Source organism: Coregonus lavaretus (assembly GCF_964263955.1).
Source record: "Coregonus lavaretus genome assembly, chromosome: 14".
NCBI classification, from domain to species: Eukaryota; Metazoa; Chordata; class Actinopteri; order Salmoniformes; family Salmonidae; genus Coregonus; species Coregonus lavaretus.
Window position 1 is genome coordinate 20,053,462 of NC_140001.1, and position 19,228 is coordinate 20,072,689.

The 19,228-nt window shown below is 42.3% G+C and overlaps 1 protein-coding gene across 1 annotated transcript in view; it reads right to left on the reverse strand.

Moving 5' to 3' along the window:
- Positions 1–4,074: 4,074 nt before the first annotated feature.
- LOC311141439 (breakpoint cluster region protein-like) overlaps positions 4,075–19,228 on the reverse strand; it is a 47,545-nt gene continuing 32,391 nt past the window's right edge. Inside the window, exons 5-23 of the mRNA XM_084176769.1 lie at positions 18,813–18,920; positions 18,563–18,620; positions 18,260–18,312; positions 17,669–17,809; positions 14,370–14,491; positions 14,084–14,249; positions 13,774–13,893; positions 13,490–13,565; positions 13,287–13,391; positions 13,064–13,138; positions 12,434–12,531; positions 12,197–12,328; positions 9,887–9,946; positions 9,446–9,555; positions 6,765–6,904; positions 6,238–6,372; positions 5,973–6,078; positions 5,644–5,806; positions 4,075–4,280 (exon numbers count right to left, since the gene is read on the reverse strand). Of these exons, the coding sequence (XP_084032895.1) occupies positions 4,191–4,280; positions 5,644–5,806; positions 5,973–6,078; positions 6,238–6,372; positions 6,765–6,904; positions 9,446–9,555; positions 9,887–9,946; positions 12,197–12,328; positions 12,434–12,531; positions 13,064–13,138; positions 13,287–13,391; positions 13,490–13,565; positions 13,774–13,893; positions 14,084–14,249; positions 14,370–14,491; positions 17,669–17,809; positions 18,260–18,312; positions 18,563–18,620; positions 18,813–18,920 (2,058 nt within the window). The 3' untranslated portion in view covers positions 4,075–4,190. The remainder of the gene's footprint in view (positions 4,281–5,643; positions 5,807–5,972; positions 6,079–6,237; positions 6,373–6,764; positions 6,905–9,445; positions 9,556–9,886; positions 9,947–12,196; positions 12,329–12,433; positions 12,532–13,063; positions 13,139–13,286; positions 13,392–13,489; positions 13,566–13,773; positions 13,894–14,083; positions 14,250–14,369; positions 14,492–17,668; positions 17,810–18,259; positions 18,313–18,562; positions 18,621–18,812; positions 18,921–19,228) is intronic.

The following is a 19,228-nucleotide window of genomic DNA, read 5'->3' on the forward strand; positions in this document are numbered from 1 at the left end:
TACCCCTTCCCAGAGTCTTGCCCTGGTCTAGAGAGCATCGTTCATAGATGTATTTTAACAAGATCGGCATGTGCATTCTAGCCCTTCTATCTCCATCTAGAGTCCAACTCTAGTTTTCAGGGCAGGTTATACAGTATAAATGAATGAGATTGATGAAGAACATGTATTTAATATCTGCTCATGCAGCTGTTTTGAAGAATATTTGTAGCTAATACATTGTGAAGAAAATAAAACTAAAATCAACATAATGTGTAATAGGCCTACTCACAACACGTGAACAAAAAATGTAGTTAAATTGTGTTCTCAGATGGCAGAGAATCAAGACAAAAATACAAAGCACATGGAAATCAACTCTTTATTATACATGCACATAAATTATTGTGATAATGACTACAACAGTGTCTGGAAGGAAAAAGAGATGTCAATTAAGTGATTGATGATAGTTTACATACGAACATAGTCAGTTAGCCTAACAGTATCATATGTGCTATAATGGTATCATATCTCAATTCAGATATCTGTAAACATTTGGAATGATTTTCAGTTTGCCAGAACAGATATATTTTCCAAGAGCTTTCGAAGTTACAGCTCACCAGGCAGAGAACAGTAATATTTTGCTAGAAACAAAATAACACAACAGAAGACAATGGTATATTTGTTTTCATACCCAGGAGATTTGGATATTAGTAGATAACTACCAGGGTAGGCTACCACTAAACATTTTATAAAGAGCCGAAGCTTAGCTCAGTGCTATTTCTGTCTCATTTCCATGTGACAGCACTGAACAGTATGGGGTTTTAACCAATCTGGAAAAAAATTAAAATATCCTCCAGTGAAGGGGTGGCATTTTCGGATTAATGATCTCTAATTGAATCAGATCAAAAGATAAATTACCCCATAGAGGAAATGCTTAAGGCCAACATAGGCCCTTATAAGATAACAAAACAACTCTGATAAACAGTTGTCTCCACTTTTACAACCTGCCAGAAATCTCTTAACAGAAACTATCACATAGACAGCAGTTATATGAAGATAAAAATAATTAACACATTTAAGTCAACATGCCTGCATGTTAAATATACCTACTGAAAAGTGTGATCAATCTCACATTCCTTACAAAATAAAGACAGCATTTGCATAAACATCTGGTGAATACATTTCTTCCAACAATGGGCTTCAACATGGAGGGGGGGAATGGCACATTATTCCATAATGAAACAGGCCTAAAGTATTAGCTCCATAATAAGGATTTTAACTACTGTATCTTTCAGTTTTGATAATTGTGCTCATTAGTGGATCACCAGTACCTCTAAAATGACTTGATTGTCAGATATAAGTAACATAAATAATTTTGACACTATCTGTATGTGCTCAGCACACCTAATATGTGGTAATGACATTGAAAGTATGAATATCAAAAGATCTCAAATTAAATCAGAATATCAGTGTGCAATATACTGTAGTAGAGAATGTTTTTCTCTTTTGCAAAAGCTGCATCATGGAGTTGACAATTTGCCTCACTTCCATCATCTGGTTAAACTATTATTGCCATTTTAAAATCAAATAAAGGAATGGTGCTTTGATCTGACCATATTAAATTGATTTCTTTGTGTTTGATGTAAGACAGTTTTAATGTCAACAACAAGATAAGGATGATATTGATCATATTGGAATGGCTTTGGTCATGGTGATGAAGTATTTGTTCTAGTATGGAATGTGCTGTTGACTCCATCTGGTGGCCATATAGAGCAGCTGCGCTGCAATCCAGCCATTGATTCAACTAATTATTACTAAGTAACTGGTTCCACAGCCTTTTTTAGTTTACTCAACTTTTCAATCAGTGTTACCTGAACTTAACATTTTTAGTTGGTCCAAATTTAGCTCCAATTTGAGAGAAATTCAGTCAACTTAAAATTGTGTTTGCTCAACTTGTCTCAGATGTTCATTCAACTATAAATGATTATTTCTTCACTAAAAAAGGCTGTGTAACTAGTTACACACACATGGTGCTTTTGACATAATGTTTTCAACTTACACGTAGTCCCCTGTAGCTTACAACGCCAGGGTTGTGGGTTCGTTTCCCACGGGGGGCCAGTATGAAAATGTATGCACTCACTAACTGTAAGTCGCTCTGGATAAGAGCGTCTGCTAAATGACTGAAATAAAATAAATAAATACATGTTTGATACACGTTAACATACATGATTACATTGTGCATGTTTATTTATACAGTAATTATTATTCAACATGTCATCATCTGGGATTTTGAACTCACAATCTCTTGGTTCACAGCATACTGATCTTCCTGCTACGCCACCATGTCTGTGTCAATCACTGATTTCACCTGTATTGCTACACTTTGCACTTCAAAGTAAATCACAGCTCTGTTAAAAGTACACTCAAGTAAAACTATTCTATTTACACTACTTGACCAAATGTATGTGGACATCTGCTCATCAAACATCTCATTCCAAAATCATGGCCATTAATATGGAGTTGGTCCCCCCTTTGCTGCTATGACAGCCTCCACTCTTCTGGGAAGGCATTCCACTAGATGTTGGAACATTGCTGTGGGGACTTGCTTCCATTCAGCCACAAGCGCATTAGTGAGGTCCAATTCATCCCAAAGTGTTCCATGGGGTTGAGGTCAGGGCTCTGTGAAGGCCAGTCAAGTTCTTCCACACCGATCTCAACAAACCATTTCTGTATGGACCTTGCTTTGTGCACAGGGGCATTGTCATGCTGAAACAGGAAAGGGCCTTCCCCAAACTGTTGCCACAAAGTTGGAAGCACAGAATCGTCTAGAATGTAACTGTATGCTGTAGCGTTAAGATTTCCCTTCACTGGAACTAAGGGGCCTAGTCCGAACCATGAAAAACAGCCCCAGACCATTATTCCTCCTCCTCCAAACTTTACAGTTGGCACTATGCATTGGGCAGGTAGCATTCTCCTGGCATCTGCCAAACCCAGATTAGTCCGTCGGACTGCCAAATGGTGAAGCGTGATTCATCACTCCAGAGAACGCGTTTCCACTGCTCCAGAGTTCAATGGCGCCGAGCTTTACACCACTCCAGCCGACACTTGGCATTGCGCATGGCGATCTTAGGCTTGTGTGTGGCTGCTCGGCCATGGAAACCCATTTCATGAAGCTCCCGACGAACAGTTATTGTGCTGACGTTGCTTCCAGAGGCAGTTTTGAACTCAGTAGTGAGTATTGCAACAGAGGACAGAGGATATATTTAAGCGCTTCAGCACTCTGCGGTCCCATTCTGTTAGCTTGTGTGGCCTACCACTTCGCAGCTGAGCCATTGTTGCGCCTAGACATTTCCACTTCAAAATAACAGCACTTACAGTTGACCGGGGCAGCTCTAGCAAGGCAGAAATTTCACAAACTGACTTGTTGGAATGATGACATGATTTACACCTGTCAGCAACGGGTGTGGCTGAAATAGCCGAATCCACTAATTCAAAGGGGTGTCCACATACTCTTGTATATATAGTGCATCATAGTGATTAAGGAGTAACATAAAAAAATTATAATATGCCCCACAAACATTAGACAACTATAAAGAAAACCCTAAAATTGCTTAAATAAGTAAATCAATGATGAGAGAATAGTCAGATTAACTGACAAATGGCACAGACATGGTGGTGTAGCAGGAAGATCGGAATGCATTGAACCAAAAGGTAGTAAGTTCAAATCCCAGGTGAGGACATGTTGAATAATAATTACTGTATAAATGCACAATGTAATTGTGTGTCATATGTAAGTTGAAAACAAAATAACTGTGTGTGTGTGTGTGTGTGTGTGTGTAACTAGTTCCAAAGCCTTTTTCTTTTTAAATGCTCAAATAATAATTTATAGTTGAATAAACATGAGACAAGTTGAGCAAACACATCATTTTAAGTTGACTGAATTTATGCCTAAGCTTTCTCAAGTTGGAGCTAAGTTTGGACCAACTAAAAATGTTAAGTTTAGGTAACAATTTGACCAGAAAGTTGAGTAAATTAAAAAAGGCTGTGGAACCAGTTACTTATAATAATTAGTTGAAACAAATTCTTTTTTTTTTTTTTACAGTGCAGTGTTCATTAGCTCCTGCAGCAGCCATTCTTGGTCACAGCCAACAATTCACCATGGGGAAGGCATCATTTTGTCAAATTCTCCTAAGATGGAAATGTCCATGCTCCTGCTATACTTCAGTGGAGAAGAGGATGCTTTGACGTTTGCTGTCCGGTGTTGGGATGCTCTCAAGCTGAAGGAAATACAGTAGGACCTGTACCTACAGAAACAGAAGGGGAGGAGGGACAGAGCAGAGGAAAGGGATTATTAGAATCATAGCACAGATTAATGGGCTCTACGAATACACCACATGACCAGAAGTATGTGAACACCTGCTCGTCGAACATCTCATTCCAAAATCATGGGCATTAATATGGAGTTGGTCCCCCCTTTGCTGCTATGACAGCCTCCACTCTTCTGGGAAGGCATTCCACTAGATGTTGGAACATTGCTGTGGGGACTTGCTTCCATTCAGCCACAAGCGCATTAGTGAGGTCAGGCACTGATGTAGGGCGATTAGGCCTGGCTCGCAGTCGACGTTCCAATTCATCCCAAAGGTGTTCGATGGGGTTGAGGTCAGGGCTCTGTGCAGGCCAGTCAAGTTCTTCCACAACGATCTCGACAAACCATTTCTGTATGGACCTCGCTTTGTGCACGGGGGCACTGTCATGCTGAAACAGGAAAGGACGTTCCCCAAACTGTTGCCACAAAGTTTGAAGCTCAGAATCCTCTAGAATGTCATTGTATGCTGTAGCGTTAAGATTAAGAACTAAGGGGCCTAGCCCGAACCATGAAAAACAACCCCAGACTATTATTCCTCCTCCACCAAACTTTACAGTTGGCACTATGCATTCGGGCAGGTAGTGTTCTCCTGGCATCCGCCAAACCCAGATTCGTCCGTCAGACTGCCAGATGGTGAAGCGTGATTCATCACTCCAGAGAACGCGTTTCCACTGCTCCAGAGTCTAATGGCGGTGAGCTTTACATTACGCTTTGGCATTGCACATGGTGATCTTAGTCTTGTGTGCGGCTGCTCGGCCATGGAAACCCATTTCATAAAGCTCCCGACGAACAGTTCTTGTGCTGACGTTGCTTCCAGAGGGAGTTTGGAACTCAGTAGTGAGTGTTGCAACCAAGGACAGACATATTCTTACGCGCTACTTGCTTCAGCACTCGGCAGTCCCGTTCTGTAAGCTTGTGTGGCCTACCACTTCACTGTTGAGCCGTTCTTGCTCCTAGACGTTTCCACTTCAAAATAATAGCACTTACAGTTGACCGGAACAGCTCTAGCAGGGCAGAAATTTGACGAACTGACTTGTTGGAAAGGTGGCATCCTATGACAGTGCCACGTTGAAAGTCACTGAGCTCTTCAGTAAGGTCATTCTACTGCCAGTGTTTGTCTATGGAGATTGGATGGCTGTGTGCTCGATTTTATACACCTGTCAGCAACGTGTGTGGCTGAAATAGACGAATCTACTCATTTGAAGGGGTGTCCACATACTTTTGTGTATATATAGTGTACCTCAATCTACCTCAGCAACAAAATCAACATTGAAGCTTACTTTCAATAGACACTATAGTACCTGTGACATAACCTCCAGTGACCAGCTGTCATTCATAGTGATGGGCTGTGTGGCATTGGCTGGGATCTTGCTGTCTTTCTCAGAGGGGCGGAGCAGGGTGGGGCCAAAGACCGTGGCCAGGTTGTGGAAAGACATCTTGTTAGCGCTCTCATTATCAGCAATCCTGTAATAACACAGATGATATCAAAAGTGTCAGCTTGTGGGATGCAGAGAAAAAGGAAGGAGAGATTAGCAAGAGGATTTGAATGACAGATCTGTGACTGAATGACAGATCTGTGACTGTATTCATGTGACAGGATATAACATGATGCCACTGTGGGGGACTATACCTCTTCAGGTGGTCCAGCAGGAAGAGGAAGGTGACCAGGTTGGGTTCTGGGAGTGATAGCAGAAGGTTCAGCATACAGCTCTCCTTAGCCACACTGTCTGACAGGGCTGAAAGAGGAGGATACAATTAGTTAGCTTTTTTGTGGTAACTGTACTACCTGATTTATGTTTAATGGTTTGTTAAATTTCACGCTTATTATGTTGTATTCAATATGACAATATGAAATGCAATGGTAGGCTTTTTTGAGGTTCCAAGGAGAGACTGACCGATGCCTCCAGCAAAGTTGGGGTACAGGTCATCTGTTAAAAGAGGTTCCGGCAGCTCACGGAAATACAGTTTCAGTGTTCCAGCAATGGCATTCACATCCATCTCACTCATCATCACCGACACATCATTATTGTCTGTCAATCAGAGGAATGAAATTAATGATAAATGTGGGGAACAGTAAGCTGCAAGACGGTATGAATAATAGTAATCCATACATTTCATTGTATAGCCTATGCTGTATTTTTTGCAGGTTAGAGTTTTTCGTAATTAATCTTGTTCTGGAGGCAGCTCTGCAGTGCTCACTAGCTGGCACAGCCACAAGTCACAAAATCTGATTAACGTTATATTAAGAACAAAAAGCAAATGTTTGTTTTCATGAAATTTTACAATATAGCCAATTTTGACTTTGCAGCTGGCCTATCTAAGGGGAAATCGCTCAGTTCTGCCTACAGGACAAGACTCATGACAATAAACGTCAACCTGCATATCATTTGCTATAAAGGAGATCCAAGGTCGGTGTTCTTACTGGCATCAAATGCAGCCTTCAGGGCCTGGATGTCTGTAGCCACCCCCGAGACCCGGTAGATTCCCACCTCCTCCATGCCCCGGCGCTCTATCTCCTCTACACACTGCTTCACGATAAGGGGCACCTTGGACCGCTCCCGTCTGTCAAAGTCACACACACACACACACTCTGCAGGATTAAAACAGGATCAATGCAGGAAACGAGAAGTCTAGTGCTTTACACTAATGATACCTGTGACTGCATAACTGGGTGTCTCATTTCTGACTACACACCTGGTGTTTTTCTGTTGTGGTATTGCATAAACTACACTACCAGTCAAACGTTTGGACACCTACACATTCAAGGGTTTTTCTTTATTTTTACTATTTTTTACATTGTAGAATAATAGTGAAGACATCAAAACTATGAAATAACACATATGGAATCATGTAGTAACCAAAAAAGTGTTAAACTAATCAATATATATTTTATATTTGAGATTCTTCAAATAGCCACGCTTTGCCTTGATGACAGCTTTGCATACTCTTGGCATTCTCTCAACCAGCTTCATGAGGCAGTCACCTGGAATGCATTTCAATTAACAGGTGTGCCTTCTTAAAAGTTAATCTGTGGAATTTCTTTCCTTCTTAATGCGTTTGAGCCAATCAGTTGTGTTGTGACAAGGTAGGGGGGTATACAGAAGATAGCCCTATTTGGTAAAAGACCAAGTCCATATTATGGCAAGAACAGCTCAAATAAGCAAAGAGAAACAACAGTCCATCATTACTTTAAGACATGAAGGTCAGTCAATATGGAACATTTCCAGAACTTTGAAAGTTTCTTCAAGTGCAGTCGCAAAAACCATCGAGCGCTATGATGAAACTGGCTCTCATGAGGACCGCCACAGGAATGGAAGACCCAGAGTTACCTCTGCTGTAGAGGATAAGTTCATTAGAGTTACCAGCCTCAGAAATTGCAGCCCAAATAAATGCTTCACAGAGTTCAAGTCACAGACACATCTCAACATCAACTGTTCAGAGGGGACTGTGTGAATCAGGCCTTCATGGTCGAATTGCTGCAAAGAAACCCCTACTAAAGGACACCAATAAGAAGAAGAGACCTGCTTGGGCCAAGAAACATGAGCAATGGACATTAGACCGGTGGAAATGTGTCCTTTGGTCTGGAGTCCTAATTGGAAATGTTTGGTTCCAACTGCCGTGTCTTTGTGAGACGCGGTGTAGGTGAACGGATGATCTCCGCATGTGTATTTCCCACCGTAAAGCATGGAGGAGGTGGTGTTATGGTGTGGGGGTGCTTTGCTGGTGACACTGTCTGTGATTTATTTTGAATTCAAGGCACACTTAATCAGCATGGCTACAACAGCATTCTGCAGCGATACGCCATCCCATCTGGTTTGGGCTTAGTGGGACTATTATATGTTTTTCAACATGACAATGACCCAACACACCTCCAGGCTGTGTAAGGGCTATTTGACCAAGAAGGAGAGTGATGGATTGCTGCATCAGATGACCTGGCCTCCACAATCCCCCAACCTCAACCCAATTTTCCTTCACTCTGAGTCGGAACGCAGAGTGAAGGAAAAGCAGCCAACAAGTGCTCAGCATATGTGGGAACTCCTTCAAGACTGTTGGAAAAGCATTCCAGCTAAAGCTGGTTGAGAGAATGCCAAGTGTGCAAAGCTGTCATCAAGGCAAAGGGTGGCTATTTGAAGAATCTCAAATATAAAATATATCTTGATTTGTTTAACACTTTTTTGGTTACTACATGATTCCATGTGTGTTATTTCATAGTTTTGATGTCTTCATTATTATTCTACAATGTAGAAAATAGTAAAAATAAAGAAAAACCCTTGAATGAGTAGGTGTGTCCAAACTTTTGACTGATACTGTATATCAAGAGCATTTTTCTGTTTTCTGTTCTAATACCTGTTCCCAAGAATGTAAAACCTATTCCCAAGAATGTAAAACCTGTTCCCCAGTATGTAAAACCTATTCCCCAGTATGTAAAACCTATTCCCCAGTATGTAAAACCTATTCCCCAGTATGTAAAACCTATTTCCCAGTTTGTAAAACCTATTCCCCAGTATGTAAAACCTGTTCCCCAGTATGTAAAAACCGTTCCCCAGTATGTAAAACCCGTTCCCAGTATGTAAAACCCTTTCCCAGTATGTAAAACCCGTTCCCAGTGTGTAAAAACCGTTCCCCAGTATGTAAAACCCGTTCCCAGTATGTAAAACCCGTTCCCAGTATGTAAAACCCGTTCCCAGTATGGCCGCTGCCTTCTTTTTACTAGTAGAGTAAAGCGAACACTGAGAAAGACATCCATCCTTCAGTATTGCATCTTCAGCACTATAAAATGATGTTTTCTCAAATAGACCCTGCCCATAAGGGGCTGGAGTTTAGAGTTATTTTACACATTATCATGAGAGCCTTGTGCTCCCTGTGAAAATAGAAAAACCCAAACAAGGCATGTCTTTGAGAGTTATTCCTGGCCTTCCATTGAAAGTGAAGGAGGTTGGAAGAGGTATCCCATTCATTTGACAATTTTAGGTCTGATATGTGTTGGTCACAGAAATGTGGTATGCATTACACTGAGGCTCTCATGACAGGCTTAACATGAGCTGATTTGGTTCTGGGTGCCGAGATTATACAGGGGCTAACAAAGACACATTATTCACTCACTTGGTTACAACACTTATTTTCACCCCAAACACGCCTGACTGTTTCCGCGAGGGCATTCTCTTCAGACTGAACTCTCTGGTGGTGAACTTCATTGACAGCTTCACCTCAATCTGTACCAAGAGAAGTTAAGAATTAGCCAGCAGTCAGAGAAATGAAGACCATTGCATGTAACCTCATCAACACTGTAAATGTAAATACAGGGGGCACACTTAATATTGAAAAGTATTTATACCACAGTATTGATCAGTGGAAAAACCCATGTAATTACCATGTTATACAGGCCTACATAACTTATCCAACAATGGTTACACTGGCCACTGGAGTATAAAGTGGTGCCAAAACTGTCCCTTTGCAAAACAAAAAATGTAAGACAGTGTGGTTTCGGAGAGATTTGTGAAAAACAGTGATGATTTAGCATTTCCTTAGGCTGGTAATACGTACCCCGTTCATGGTGATGACTGTTCTTTGCCAGTCTTTGCTTTGTAGGGTCTGGGGATCCAGCTGGAAAATATGGAGACATATGTCAGTCAGAGCAATCATCTGACCCAGTAAACACAAACTGCTCAGACAGACACTGAATGGACACCATGATGGTGTAGGACTGATTCTGTCTTTATCTCAGTACAGACATGTTATAGTACTGTACTAATGAAATCCATTTCATTATTAAGAACCAATGAGATATTTAAACCACTCAAAATCCTGCTTTGTATGAATGTTTAGCACAGTTAGCCTCTTGATCCTTTTCAATTTATCAGAGACTAAAACAAAGTATAAAAATAAAAATAAACGTTCAATGAAACTGTCCATATTAGATTGGAAATGATAATTTCACAGATGAAAAGCTAGAAATGGACAAAAGGATGGATTCAATAATCAGCAAGCCTGGGTCTGATCTCCAATCAGCAAGCCTGGGTCTTACATATCAGTTACCCATCACTTTCCCTCATCCTTACATAAACTCCATATGGTTGGGTAGTGTCAACTCAAGTCACTGTGCTATTTTAATCATCTGACTAATACCAAGCTGCCAACAGTTATTTGTAGTGATCAGGCACGAGTGTTGTGATAACATCATCTCCTGGTATTCAGATTATCTAACATGACAGATGTCCTCTCACCCAAGGAACCAACAGATACTCAATATAACTCAGATAATCTTAATCTTTTTGTTCTGTGGACATCTTCTTACATAATGCAGTGGACTTATCAAAAGAGTATTAAGTATGAGAATATAACACATTCAAGGATACTTAAAATATGTACCAACTAAGGATATATGTACATATTAAAATATCTACCCTACCCTCTATTAATATTCCTAACCAAAGACCATCCGCGACAACAATAAAGAAAGCCCATTCTCTCTCTTATGTGTGCTATGTCTTTACCTTCTGTCTGAGCAGAGTGCTGCGGACCCTGCCCCACAGCCGTGCCCCTGTGCCTGGGGGCTTCCTGGGACCTGTGTCCCCCTCATCCTCCAGAGAACAGCTGCTAGTGAACTGACTGCTGGTCTGATCCAGGATCAGCTCTTCAGTACAGGTCTCACCCATATTTCTAGTTGAGACTCAGTCGCTCACTCTATTTTCACCACTAATGTACTGTACCAAACAATGGGACAAACAAAACAAGGCAGCAGTCATGAAAATAATCTTCCAAATCAGCCACTCTCTCCTAAACAATCCCCAACAAACAGCATGGGATTGGATCCCTCTGATCTGATATGGTTATTGCATCGTCTCAAAGAATCCTGAGGCCCGCATAGCCCTTCAGTGGTCCAGTAGAGTCCCCCGCAAGTGTGTGTGGGTCCTGTCAACTTCCTAACCCTGTCATGCCATCGATCCTTCCACACCAGATAAAAAAATAAGTTGAACAAAGGCAGCCTCTCGACCACGCTGCCTCCCTGTTGTCCCAGTTCCCAGATGGATCTGTGGATTAACTCCTGAGAATCCCCTCCTCCTGTGATTATGGACGCACGCTGGCGGAAGCGCAGAGGTTGTTATGAGGACTGCAGGGTGGGTATACAACCCCAGGCCTCCTACAGCATCCTCATTGGTCACCAGTTGGTAGATCTGTTTTGGGTCTACTGGCTCCTCCTAACTGAGTGCCTTTGTCTGACCCTTTCTCCTTTCAGCCAAACCCTCCCACATCTGATCCATCTCTTTTTAATCCCCAAACATTTGGGCACACATGCACACACAATGTTCAGACTGCCTCTCCAATCAGCACTTATCTCAAATTCCACAAACAGATCAGACCCAGGCCAGAGGGTCACACACAATTGAATTGCTGTGTGGGACCACGTTGGCTGTGGATTGTTTAAAAAAAAGACAAAGGAAACAGTACATTGTCTATTCAAAAGACAAACATACAATGTTCTCTATTGGGTGTTTTCAGGGTTCTTCTAAGAGGGGTCCCTCTCTGTCTCACTTCCACTGGATGGATCTGTGCCTGGGGCTACATTTGGTCAGCCTGTTTCCCTTCCCAACTGTAATCCCCACTCTGTCACAACACCCCATTACCAGTCAGGCTGAGGTGAACCAGCAGCGACCCCACAACCCTTTTCCTTTTCCACACCACAGAACCACACATGGTGGGATTATCCACAAACAGGGCAGCTATTAGGGCTGGCATACTAGATAAGTCATTTTCACCACTGTGGCCTATTAGTTAATTCAGCTATGTCACTGTTGACACTGTAGACCGGTGTGACAGGCAACACAAAATGTGCTTCATACTCTCACACCGTACCTGTATCTGTCCTTTGGCCATGATTCTGTCTGTGTTCTCTCCGTCCTCCTTGTTTTGCCTGGCTTTGTTGTAGCATTTCTCATAGCACAGCAACCTCAGAGTCTGAGAGCCTTCCAGCTCAATCTCAAACTCCTGCAGGGAAACAGCAAAAAAACACATAAGAGACAATCCAGCAGATAAGGCTGAATATACAGGACACTTTAGTTCTGAGTGTTAACTGACACGTGGAATCCTCACCTCGTTCCACTTGGGTTCTGTGGAGTCTCTGTACACACGTGTCTTGGCTTTGTTCACAAAGTAGCCAAAGGACTCCACCTCCAGAGTGCAGTAGAGATCTGTGTGGAAGAAGAAACAGTTCATGGGAGTTAGATTGGTTAATGAGGGATACACACTGAGTCACAGTACGACCTGTATGGAGGAGTATACATGTACTTTTCCCTACACTGTTAAACCATACTTTATAACAATCCTCATAATAGAACTTGCCATGCCCTCTGAATCTGGTAAGAATTGAGGAAAATATTTCCCGTCCAGAGCAAGATTACATCTGGATTAACAGGTCAGATTTTTTATAAAATAAGAGGTACTGCATGCATGTGAGCTGTATGCTTGACTGCATTTGGGACAAAGAGTGAGACGACAGGGGTTTTCCATCCAGACCGGACCACAGTGTTCCTTGTTAATCCTCAGAGTTCTGACTGTTCCCCAGCAGCTGCTCCACATGGGAATGTCTGCTGACTGCCAGGTGACAGCCGGACAGGAGGAGACTGACAGCGGAAGGGAAGGACAACCTTGGCTATACTCCATTCAAGGTGATCAGGGTAGGACACCAACAATCTGGGGAAAATACACAACTGAGCCACTTACTCAAGCTCTGTTTGAGTCCTGATGCAGAGTGAACAATGACATTCAGAAAACCGTAGAGTCCAGACGATTCATCTTCTAAAGAGAGAGGAGAGCGAATAGTCATGAGTTGTTCAATCAAAAACAATACTAATAAACATCTCCCTCTCTTATTATTAATAAGTGTGACATTACTGACCAGCCTTCCATCCTTCCCAATACTGTATCAGTTGTGTCTATGGCCTACCTTCTTTATTCATGGTCATTGGTATAGTATGGACCGTCTGAAGCTTCACACATGAGTTGGTGAGCATCTGCAGCTCCAGAGAGGTCAGAGAGAAGCTTTTGAAACCTGCAGGAGGGAATGGAGTTCAGAGAGAGACTGACAGCCACCATCAGCTTAATCATGGGATTGTCACAAGCATAGCTTATGTTGCAGAGAACACTCACACTTCTTCTGTTGCTCCCGGATGATCTCCCTCCACTCCGCACGTTCGTAATCCGACGAGATAAGGAATGTGAAGCCCTGAAACACACAAAGGAACATGTAGCCCTCTGCTGTACAACACAATAGTCATCTTAGCAATGCTGTACCACATCTCTACACCTGTAGGTGGCAGCAGACCCTGGACCAAAATATTTCACAGTACAAACAATGAGCTGTGTAGTTGTTAGATATGACCTTGCAGGACCATAGGTGCAGAGAGAGAGTAAGCAGTCAGTGGCTGGCTCACCTTGCCGTTCCTGTTGGCCACTCTGAAGGCCATGCTGGGGGACATGAGCAGCAGCAGAGACTCCTGCTCCGACAGCTTCTTCCTCAAACGCTCTATCGCCTTCCCTCCTTTAGTGGTTCTCTGCACATACACATTCAGAAGAAGAGCACTCAGACAGCTGCTGCCATCTCAATGTATAGCACTGTCTCAGTCATTAATGTCTCCTTCTCTTATGAAGCCATGATCTGGTCAAGTGTTTCAACATTATTATAATAAAGTGATCAGTTATAACACTACAGGGATTTCCCCTCTTTCTGAAGTCTGTTGTCACCTTCTCTCTCTGGAGCTCGTTCTTGATCTGTGAGATTCTGATCTTCATGGCGTCAATCTCCTCGTCCTGGACCTGGGGGATGGGCGTGGCCTCCGAGTCCTCAATGGTCTGGAAGGTGAGGTCTGATAGTGGGATGTACCACTTACACTCATACTGCTGGCCTTTCCTGGAGACAAAAGGAACACACACACACAGGAACCATCAAACAACACACACACAGGTAAGGAACACCACACAGACAGGATATGACACAAACCATCTGGTCCATCGGTAAATCTACACTCACCCTGCAGTCTGTTTCTTCAGCTTGGCACAGAGTAGTAAGTCTGTGAAGAGGAAGACGTGGCGAAGCTTTCTGGATCCCTCCACCAGCTCCACCATGAAGCAGTCCCTCAACAGCTGACGGTTCTACAGGGGCAAAACAGGGAATCACACATTCATTGGATATTTTATCTATTCATATTTGCTAGAATTTGTTACCATACCACCAGAGCGTGAACATTTCTTCATGTAAGGTCGTTTTCCAGTAATTTCCCTGTCAAGTTACTTTCACAATATCTGATCCCATCACATTCAGCCAATGAGAGCTGCTCCTCAGGCAGCTGACCCTTAACCCCCTCATCAAATCAAATTTTATTTGTCACATGCGCCAAATACAACAGGTGTATTTCACCTTACGGTGAAATGCTTACTTACAAGCCCTTAACAAACAATGCAGTTTTAAGAAAAAAAGAGTTAAGAAAAAATATTTACTAAATAAACTGAAGTAAAAAGGAACAGAGCAACAATAAAATAACAATAACGAGGCTATATACAGGGGGTACCGGTACCGAGTCAATGTGCGGGGATACAGGTTAGTCGAGGTAATTGAGGTAATATGTGCATGTAGGTAGGGGTAAAGTGACTATGCATTGATAATCAACAGCGAGTAGCAGCAGCGTAAAAAAAAAAAGGGGGGGGGGGTCAATGCAAATAGTCCGGGTATCATTTTACATTTACATTTTAGTCATTTAGCAGACGCTCTTATCCAGAGCGACTTACAGTTAGTGAGTTCATACATTTTCATACTGATTAGTATCCATTTGATTAGCTGTTCAGCAGTCTTATGGCTTGGGGGTAGAAGCTGTTCAGAAGCCTTTTGGATCTAGACTTGGCGCTCCGGTACCGCTTGCCATGCGGTAGCAGAGAGAACAGTCTATGACTAAGGTGGCTGGAGTCTCATTCAATTAATTATCTGTTGACAGAACACAGATTATACACAGAACACAGAATCAGTAGTCATCGAGTGTGTTTCATAAACAATGAATGTACTCTGATGACTCACGTGACTAGGGTTGCAAAATTTCGGGAACTTTCAATAAATTCCCTGGTTTTCCCGAAATCCCGGTTGGAGGATCAGGAGGGAATAAGCGTTTTGTCACTCATTTTGTGGTACTGAGTCCCTACTGTCCAAGCAGCCAGAGACAGTAGCAGCTGCATGCCAGCATAGGCCTACTGGTCTTTTGGTATGTCAAAATTGCTTGAAATTGATGATTTACTTGCATTTGGAATTTGTTGTTAAAATGAATTATTGCATAATCAAAATGTTTTGTAGACGAAATAATGAAAAGAGCCCTCTGGTAGTCTCAATAAATAGACAAAGATTTGTAGTTGGGCATTGTCATTGAATGTATAGATATTTTTTTCTTGACTTGAAAAAACTTGTGACTCGACTCACTCTTAGAATGCACAACTTAGACTTGACTCGAAACTCGACCCATTCTACTTTGAGACTCAGACCTTGAGACTTGCTTGTAACTCGAATAATAGTCAATTGGTCCCACCTTTGCTGAATAGTAACATAATATTTTAGCAATGATCTGAGCTGACAGTAGTCTGTTTGTTCTGCAAAATAACAAACTTCTAGAGGCTGCTGGAATAAAGATAGTCTCTTCTCATAAATAAACATCTGTCCTCAAACAAATTTGAGACCTGGTTGTAAAAAGTGTAAATGAAAGACGTCAAATTATCAAAGAGCCAGTGTTTACAGGAATAGATCCTAATAATCCTGCCTGGTCGGCCAGTCCAGTGGGCGGTTGGTGACTGGTGCAGTGACATCTGCTCTTCCTGTGGCCAGAGCGGGGCTGTGGATGCATGGACTGTTTATACTGACCTTTGACCCTATGGGCTGAAAGCTGCTTATAAATATAAAAATAACACGCACATGGGACTCTACCAATCCATCCTAACCACATTTAAGCAAAAACAAGGAAAACTCCACCAGGGAGATGCCCTCGGATGGTCATCGGTTACTTTCTGACATAGTCATCCTCCATTTTGAGATATCTGATGACAAAATTGGTAAAATAAGCACAACTAAACCGAAACCTGGATTTCAATCACCACAGTAAGTTTATGCAGTTAGCTACCAAACTCCAGTCACTTACAAGTACTACATTTATTTTGCCTTTAGCAAATACAGGCCTATGAATTGTGGAATACTACAATAGAGCCAACCCATACAGAAATGTAATTTGTCTGAGTTCAATTCTCACGTTCACTTATGGTAAGAAGTCTGATGGACATAGTTGGACCGGTTTCCAGTAATAATAGATGACATTCAGCAGGGGTGAGGGAGTGAGGGTAAGTAAGTAGGACGTCCCTCCACGGGAAAGGGTGGACAGATACTTGATAAGACGTGCTAAAGGTCATTTCTGGGAAGCAGACTTCAGAGTGGGACAGGAGGATGGAAGTGGGGGAGCCAGGACAAGGACGTAGGCGGTGCCATGGGCTTTCCTGGTCAGAACCATGGAAACCCTTGGCCTCCCTGTTTATATTATTTTGTCATGAGCTTCCTCTACGCTCCATTTCCTCCACTAATAAACCAGACAGGCAGAGATGACTCAGCAGGAATCTGACTCACAATGCAGGTTTATTGGACACACCGTTCCCCTGGCTTTTACTGTTTATACTGCTTTTACAGGAACTGAGAAGCACTGATTGGCTAATTTACAGTAACCCTCAGATGCCTAATGTATGGCTCTGAACCTGTGTTGCTTGGTGGAATCTCTATCTTATTATGCAATCTACCCAACTAACTACTGTACTGTAACTGTCTGAATAGACAAGAAAAGACTGGTGATTCCTCATTTTGACACAAGCTGTGTAATTGGACACTATTTTGCTCATGAATTTGTGCAGTGTGACATCAAAGTGTCTGAAATGAAGCCAAGTATGAAAGCATTATAAGGGAGGTCCAGATAGCCACAGGGCCAGGTCGGGGTGTCTGTGCGCCTCTATAGCCGTGTTCACATTGGCAGTTTGAAGTGACTCAAATCCTATTTATTTGCATATCCGATTCGAATCTGTTATTTTCCTGCAGTCTGAAAAGCAAAAAAGCACACGGAATCGGATATTTCAAGCCACATGTCAAATACAAATCTGATTCCTGTCCATGTGACTTGTGTCTGAATGGTCAAATCTGATTGATTTGCCCTCAAGTGGTTTTTAGACTGTTACTATGACAACTAGCGGATTTGGTCACTTGAAACTTTCTGTTTGGACAGTCAGTAGTCCAAAACGCATGTCACAGCCTGCCACACTGACCTCTCCCTTCTTCACTGTCATAGACTGCCTGCGTGGGGTGATCTCCTCGTTGATGCTGGACAGGAAGTTCTGGGAGATTCTCAGGGCATCCAGCAGCAGTGGATAGTCTGGGTGGCCGGAGGGGGTGTGTTTCAACAGGTCCTGAGAGAGAGAGAACGAGAGAGAGAGTGCGCAAGAGCGAGAAAGAAAGAAAGAAAGAAAGAAAGAAAGAAAGAAAGAAAGAGAGAGAGAGAGAGAGAGAGAGAGAGAGAGAGAGAGAGAGAGAGAGAGAGAGAGAGAGAGAGAGAGAGAGAGAGAGAGAGAGAGAGAGAGAGAGAAAGAAAGAAAGAAAGAATAAGAGTAAAAGAGAGAAAGAGTAAGAAAGGAAGAGAAAGTGAGAGAGAGAGAAAGAAAAAGAGATAGAAAGAGGAGAAAGAGAGATAGAAAGAGGAGCGAGAGAGAGTGAAAGAAAGCGAGCGAGCGAGAGAAAGAAGATGAATTAATTTTAGTTAAATGATTACTTCTTAAGATATGTGAAGCATTGTTTTCATAGACAAAATCAGAAATTCAGGTCCAAAGGGGAAAAACCTTCAGTGTGTTGATTTGACTTACATGCAGAACCAGGGTGCTGCGGGTGACTCTGTCCACGGGTTTGTAGAGCAGAGCTGAGGGGGAGAGGGTCATAAAGTATATAAAGCCCAAGGCAGGACAAGGCAAAGCAGAACTAACAACATAGGACACCTTGAGGTTGAGGGTCATATTCACTATGCTTTAATTAAGCATGTACCACTCTTTCTGAATTCAAATAACTAGAGGGTTGAATTATTCATTGTCTTTAACTATTGATATGTAAATAAAATGTAAGGTTTAGTTCATTTGACCCTGAATTGTTCAAAATAATGAAATTGCACTTACTTTCCAGTGAATTTTTTGCCTGGTCTTTGCATTCCTTGGTGCTTCTGACCTTAAGATTCTGAGGACACAAGGAATTGAGAAAGGCATATGATATGAGTACACCATTTCAACACAGCACAGTAAGACAATTTCATAACAACAACATTTATTCTAATCTCTGTCCACCCAGCCGGCTCTGGGGACTAGGTTACATGTATTCTAACTGAAATGTTGCCCTTGTAAAAGTTGACATATACAATACAATACATACCTCACATATTTCAGCAAACTGTATGTTGGCCTGGCAACACTTGTCTGCCATCTCCACAGCAACCTTATAGTTATCCACAAAGGCCCTGTACACTCCCAGCTGGCTGGCCTATAATAGAGAGAGACAATAGAGTAGATACGATGTAGTTAACCTGCTGTTGATTCATGTACCCAGCTTTGGCTCCTGTCATACTAGTTGTGTTTTCCCTTCTCATGGTGCTGGAAATAGCGATCAGATGAGGTATGGCCTTTCAACAAAAACAGCATTAAAAACATGCATCCTATCAGTCACAATGTCCCTTTTTTTGTGACTGTGTGTGCACGCACACTCGCTGCCGCACGTGTGTGTTTGTGTTTCATGCATCTTCCTTTCCTCCACTGTCATACTGAGGGAGCTCTTTGCAGTCAGGAGCCTCT